The 7,386-nt window shown below is 39.9% G+C and overlaps 1 protein-coding gene across 9 annotated transcripts in view; it reads right to left on the bottom strand.

Moving 5' to 3' along the window:
• Window positions 1-4,844: 4,844 nt before the first annotated feature.
• The window catches only part of ccdc57 (coiled-coil domain containing 57), a 185,161-nt gene continuing 182,619 nt past the window's right edge, over window positions 4,845-7,386 (bottom strand). For 4 of the 9 annotated variants that reach the window (XM_063074415.1, XM_063074413.1, XM_063074416.1 and 1 more), the window contains exon 20: window positions 4,846-5,688. In XM_063074415.1, coding sequence (XP_062930485.1) covers window positions 5,471-5,688 — 218 coding nt within the window. In that variant the 3' untranslated portion in view covers window positions 4,846-5,470. Of the gene's footprint in view, window positions 5,689-7,386 lie in introns of all 9 variants that reach the window. The other 5 variants (XR_010021297.1, XM_063074419.1, XM_063074418.1 and 2 more) reach the window with 4 other exon arrangements.

Here is a 7,386-nt window from a genome sequence, read left to right as displayed (position 1 = left end):
TGGTGTGTATTCCTTTGTCTTACCCTTCCTGGTCCACAGTCAGTTCTTTCATCTTATTGACGTTGAGTGCAAGTTGTTGCTGCGGCACCACTCCCCTAGTTGGCATATTCCACTCCTGTTGAATCCTGTCATGATTCAAGTTGTCACATGTACAATGAAACAGGCAGTGAAAGGGATCATTTGCATTAACAACCAACACACACAATGGTGTGCTGGAAGGCAACCCGCAGATGTCACTACACATTCCAGTGCCAACATTAGATACCCACAATACCTGGCAGAACAACATAGAACACAACAAGCGATAAACAATGACAGCAAGAACAAGCTCCCTTTTTCCCTCCCACCCACACACATACACAGTCCTTTAACGCCAGGACAGGCCCCTAGTTTCAGTCCCCAGACACGATCTCCCAGCACACTAACGCACTATGAGAAAACTCATACTGCAGACTTCTCAAACACTGAATGTTCTACAAGTCATGGGGAAACTTTCCTCAATGTACATTGTAAATACATACAGGTATTTACGTATTAATGCACATTTTATTCCAGGTCTGTACTTTAGCCTCTAACTTATTTATTCTTTATAGTGGTTGAATATTGTTTTTCATTGCATATCACACCGAAACATCACATCAAAATTCCTAATACATGTAAAATGTATATAGTGAATAAAGTTTCAGATGGTGCTACCGAAGATGTGTGGCAGCTTACTGGTGGATCATAAGGCAAAAGAATTGACAAAAAACATTACTTACAACATCTTTTCTGAAGCAAATTATGGTCAACTATCACCATAGACAGTGAGGAGGCAGGTGGAGGCGAGGTTGGTTTGGGGGATGAACTGTGCTGTGGCAACATATTTGAGCCAGGGAGCAGACGGAGTTTGTATTGCTGTTGGAGTGAGCGATTTGGAGAGGAGGCAAGAGATGGGCTGATTTCGCTCACACTCCCGTGAATGTTTATTCCTTTCTCTGCAGCACCGAGGCTGTGAACTGATCCGGTTGCTGTGCGTTTCTGCCTCGCTGCTGTGATGAACTGGGGACTGAGGCTTGGGCCTACTCCAGGAGTGGATCTGGGACTCACTCTGTTTTAGGATGCAGTTGGATTACTTCTATCGTTTGCATGATGTGTGTTCCCCCCCCCCTTCTCTGTGCAGTGGTTTTTGGTCTTTTTTTAAATTGAGTTATTCTGATTTCTTGCTTTGTGGCTGCCTGTAAGCAGACTAAATTCAAGGTGTATAATTTATGCATCTTTGCTAATATATGTGCTTTGAATCTTTGAAGTTTATCCTTGATGTTCTGACACCTCGGCAGAATATTTCAATACTTAGCAATGAATTGCTTATTTTTGCAGTGGTTAAGTTCTTCCATACTTCCCACACATAGATTCATAAAATCTAGTTAAGGACGATTATTCTCTTCTGCCTCCATCCACCATTCCTCTACCACCACTGCCATTTGAGGAACAGCTCCTCCAAGTCCCGGGTTCCTCAGTTTCACTCAGCGCTTCCCTCTTGATGCTCCAATGAAGCACGATGTGAAGGTGAACTTTTCAAATTTGTCCTGAGAACTCACTGCAGTATTGGTCTACTCTTCATACAAGAAATTTGTGGCACTTCACAAATGTGAGAAGAAAATTCAGCCAACATTTATCATTCAATGAGCTCCAGCAACTACAGATGATTGGGCATTTATCTCCACTTTTTATTTATCTCTGCTTTCTTGTGTTTGCAAGGCTCTGTAGGACCTTGGTAATACAAAATACTGAGAGTCTGATGAAGGGTCTTCGCCTGAAACATCAACTGTATCCTTTTCCATAGATGCCTCCTGGCCTGCTGAATTCCTCTAGCATTTTGTGTGTGTCGCTTGGATTTCCAGCATCTGCAGGGGCTTTCTCTTGTTTGCAATTAATATGATTTTGTCTTTGATACTATGTATGGCCTACCTACTGTAGAAATTAAAATGGTTGAAAGCATGTAACTGCAGTCAGCATTCTGTTGAAGTTGTTCTCGCTAATAGATGAATATGGCTTTTAATTTTTCCCTTTAGAAAGTAAGTTAACAGCAGAAAATCATCTTGTCATTTCATTCTCTGATGACATTTCTTTATGCTGAACATCATTCAACCATCTGAAGATATGAATTGTAAAATGAGTAACAAACATTTTCGAAGGAGTTTTATCTTTCCCACTAACTCATTTGCCAAGTACTATCTCTCACTTTATCTCCAGTTTCTCACTCAGTAGAGAAAATAGAATTGTAACTGACTTTGGGTTATCCCTGTTTGTAAGAGTTTTTAAAGTATCAAATTGAACAGCAGTTTATTAGAAGTCATATTTTAATTGGGCTAAATCGAGAATTTACTAAAAATTAAAAGATCTAAACTGCATGATGAAATTAAGCTTGCCAGGATTCTAAAATGTGCACAGTAAAACACTTGGGACTTTGAGGTTGACCAACAGATATTCTGGATTTCTGAATTTTATTCCAATTAATACCTCCAACAGACTTTTAATTCACTTTTATCTATTGCTACATAGTAGTGTAATAAATTTTCCAATGAGGCTAGTTAGTTTAAAGGGAGTGTGGAAAAGAGAACTCCATTGAGTGGAGAACAGGTGAGTTTAAAGGGACTGCAAAACAGAGAACAGCAAACTGTGACACATAACTAGGTTTCCCAGTTCTGTAACACAAAACTGTTTAAAAGAGAGTGCAAGAATCAGGGTGCCATGGAATCATCAGAGTTCTACTGTTATTGCTGTATGGACTGGTGATAATTAGCATGAACCCAATCCTTGTTAGGTCTTTGTAACACTTTTCCATTTTGCTGAGATTTCAGTTCTTGTGAGTTTTAGTTATGGATATTGTAATACCTGAAGTTTCCAATTTGTCATTGAATGTTTTAGATTTGTTCCAGAATCAGCAGTATACAAGATTTTGTTGTGGATTTTAGTGATATCCATCATGTGGTTAGATTATCCCAGTAATAACTTCTGACCCGAGGTTTAATTTTCAGCTATTGAGAAAATATCTTCACATAATGGAATAGTTTGAAATGTGTTCAGGTGATTACAGGAAGTTCTCTCAAAATATGAAGAATGACCAGTAAATGCATCTTATTTCACCGTTGACGGTGAGGGAGGAATGCTGGCCACAATACGAGGGCAGTTCCTGCAAGTCGTCTACTAATGTCGGTTGAATTCTCAGCTGAATCATTGGAATAGAGCATTCTTTTAAATTCTCATCCAATGATTGGAACCTCTCAAAGTGCTGCATCTTTCATCTGGTATGTCTGCCATTATTATATGGAAATAGAATTTCAAGTTACAAACCTCTGATTCAGAAATGATGCTGATTCTAATTTTACCTTATGAAGGTACTCAGTACCAATCATGAAGAAATATGCCCATAAAGATCTGGTCATTTCTGCTGTGAGCTCTAAATAGTCTGGTATTATCAGTTGCAGGTGGTCCAAGGGATTCCTGAAACTTGGCAATAATTGTTACAATAAACTACCAATCGCATTGAAGAATTCTCACAGACCGGAATATAAAAGCTTTGTTTTTAACCAACATTTAAAGTAGTCTACCAATTTTCATGAAGATTTTAACATAAATAAAATTAAAGTGAATTAGGAAATATTAACATTTTTATAAATAAAACTTAAAATCTATTGTATTTAGATTAGTTATCAGGGGAAATACAATTCACAGAAAATTATTTCTTTCAGACTGAGCAGTTATGCAGCATTACTCTAGCTTGGTGAAGAATAAAAACACACATACTGTACACCTCATGCAACAATTTGTAAAACTTTCAAAGTTTTTAAACAGCAGAAATATGATAAACTAAACTAGAAGCTATTGGAAACATGCAACAGTCAGGCAGCATCTTGGGAAAGAGAAGTAGGATAAACATGACAAATTAATGATTAAGTTGCATCTCTAGAGGGGAGAGAAAAATGGACGGGACAAAGGAGTACTTCTGATAGGGTGAGGCCAAGGATACCCACGTGATCTTAATGACTCCCAAACTGTCTACTTAATATTGGGTTCCCGACCTTTTTTATGCCATGGACCCCTACCATTAACTGAGGGGTCCATGTATTCTTAACAGATTGTAATTGCAATTTCATGTACAACCCTAGACTCATCCTATAATATATTCCCACCCTCTGTAACTTAAACTAATTTGATATCTCATTTTATTAGTCCCATTGAAGGGTATTCAACTCGTAATGTTAATCCCTTTCCTCCTTCCTACTGATGCAAATGGCCAGCATTTTCAGGTTTTTAAAAATTTTTTTAGCATTTATAGGTATTTTGTTTTTCAATCATTTCAGAATATGGTAAAACACTGGTTATCTGGAACATGTTGGATTTGAGAGGTAGCATTTAAAAAAAATGCCAGATTGCCTCGGGTACTTCCTCAGTAATGTCTGCATTTTGTCACTGCACTTTCCAAACAGCTAATTACCGGAGCATTTCACGGGTAGCTCTTGTAAAAGACAACTTTAGTGTATGTATATAAGAGTTACATTAATAGCTGATAATGTAATTCATATATACTCGAAGTTGTCTTTTACAAGAGTTACCAGTATAATCTTAAGAAAAGCAGTATCCCCTGTGGAGTAGCAAGGCCTCAATAAGAGCAATATCTGGAGTTCCATGTTTAAGTATACATGTTTACTGTAGAAACCACTGGCAGTTTTATATTGAAAAGGCAGGAAATGCTACCCATTTTGCTATTAACTGCAAAATGTTGATCTTTGTATTAATATGCCTATTTAATTTTATAGAGTTCTTGACACGCTTGAATCTGTGCAAGGGGAAGACAGAAGAGAGGCTTTCTTTAGGCTGAAGGTGTTCCAAGTAGAGTTTTACACATATAATTCCTATAATGTAGCAAACCAGCAGAGTCTTTTTTTAAAGTTATGGAATCTGGTCACATTTATTGCCCTAATTGCACTTGAATGTGGTGCTGAGCATCCATCTTGAACAGCTGCAATCCTTCAGGTGAATGTGGTCCCATTGTGTTGGGATTACAGTCTTACAGGTGTGCTAAGATGGCTGCATGTGCCGCTGAGTTTTTATCTCATACAATCTGCCATCCTTGCTTAAATTTTTAGTTTCGCAGTGAAAGAAATCATACTTACTGCATTTTTGCATATAGTAGAGCAATGAACATAATTTTAATAACTAGTGTTCACAAAAATAGTACTTTTGATGGTGGGGTGTTATTTTTGCAATCTACTCAATTGTTTTTCATTTTTTAAAAAAATTGCATTTATCTACATTCTTAGTGATGCATCCATCATGTGCTTTACAGTTAAAGCTGTATTTCTAAACACCCATCCTCAATTACTGAAGTTGGAATCATTTTACAATGTTCAGAATGAGTAAACTACCCAATCTGGTATTTGTAACACCTTATACTTTTTGCTTCAGAATTTAGTTCACACTGTCTTTAATCACGTAAATTATAATTTCTAATCTTTGCAGATTTTGTTGAAGGTTTCTGTTTTGTTCCTGTACCATTTACACGATAAGGTTTTGTCTTGACCTGTACTTCAGCTTTAGACCCTCGAACGGTGAACCTTGGGTCCATTCCAGCCTTTTTCATGGTGACATTATCTTGCATAGAGGGCATTGACATTGATCTTATATCACCATCAGCATTATCGTCTAGGAGAGAAAAAAAATAAACATTTCAAAATGAATAATTTGAGGATGGTTTGAATTAAGTACACCCTATCCTCATTATATGCGTCTTCAGACAATGGGGATTCACAGTTATGCAAGGAACCTATTTCTATCAACTTCTCCTTATTATGCGAGGAGCACTGCTTTCCCGCCAATACAAGTCACATGCGCACGCATCACAGTCTCACTCCCGCCAGTCTCGCATTGGTTTTGGCAACGTGTGGATGTGCGATCTTGTGCTCTTAAACGTTTTTACCTATGGTGCAGTGATTTTGTGCTTGAAATATTTAACTATGCTTCCTAAGCGTCTAATATCAAGACCTGGGCCATCAGCCAAGTGGCAGAGAACCGCTTTAACACTTGAAAAAAAGTTGGAAATTATAAACAGGGCGGTGTCAGGTGAAAGTAACACAGCTCTGGGATGCTACCCTGTGCAGTTGCGGGCTATGATAGCTGAGTTAGGCATCACACCAAAGCAGGTGTTTAATGCAGACAAGACTGGGCTTTTTTGGAAGCGTATGCCGAAACGCACTTACATAAGTAAGAATGAAAAAACTGCGAACAACAGGAATTCTGCAGATGCTGGAAATTCAAGCAACATACATCAAAGTTGCTGGTGAACGCAGCAGGCCAAGCAGCATCTATAGGAAGAGGCGCAGTCGACGTTTCAGGCCGAGACCCTTCGTCAGGACTAACTGAAGGAAGAGTGAGTAAGGGATTTGAAAGCTGGAGGGGGAGGGGGAGATGCAAAATGATAGGAGAAGACAGGAGGGGGAGGGATAGAGCTGAGAGCTGGACAGGTGATAGGCAAAAGGGGATACGAGAGGATCATGGGACAGGAGGCCTAGGGAGAAAGACGGGGGGGGGTGACCCAGAGGATGGGCAAGAGGTATATTCAGAGGGACAGAGGGAGAAAAAGGAGAGTGAGAGAAAGAATGTGTGCATAAAAATGAGTAACAGTTGGGGTACGAGGGGGAGGTGGGGCCTAGCGGAAGTTAGAGAAGTCAATGTTCATGCCATCAGGTTGGAGGCTACCCAGACGGAATATAAGGTGTTGTTCCTCCAACCTGAGTGTGGCTTCATCTTTACAGTAGAGGAGGCCGTGGATAGACATGTCAGAATGGGAATGGGATGTGGAATTAAAATGTGTGGCCACTGGAAGATCCTGCTTTCTCTGGCGGACAGAGCGTAGATGTTCAGCAAAGCGGTCTCCCAGTTTGCGTCGGGTCTCACCAATATATAAAAGGCCACATCGGGAGCACCGGACCAGACTGGGGTGATATACTGCGTCCGGTGCTCCCGATGTGGCCTTTTATATATTGGTGAGACCCGACGCAAACTGGGAGACCGCTTTGCTGAACATCTACGCTCTGTCCGCCAGAGAAAGCAGGATCTTCCAGTGGCCACACATTTTAATTCCACATCCCATTCCCATTCTGACATGTCTATCCACGGCCTCCTCTACTGTAAAGATGAAGCCACACTCAGGTTGGAGGAACAACACCTTATATTCCGTCTGGGTAGCCTCCAACCTGATGGCATGAACATTGACTTCTCTAACTTCCGCTAGGCCCCACCTCCCCCTCGTACCCCAACTGTTACTCATTTTTATGCACACATTCTTTCTCTCACTCTCCTTTTTCTCCCTCTGTCCCTCTGAATATACCTCTTGCCCATCCT

Source organism: Mobula hypostoma, chromosome 22 (assembly GCF_963921235.1).
Source record: "Mobula hypostoma chromosome 22, sMobHyp1.1, whole genome shotgun sequence".
NCBI lineage: Eukaryota > Metazoa > Chordata > Chondrichthyes > Myliobatiformes > Myliobatidae > Mobula > Mobula hypostoma.
Note: the sequence above shows the minus strand (reverse complement) of the source record. Positions and strands in the feature narration are given on the sequence as shown.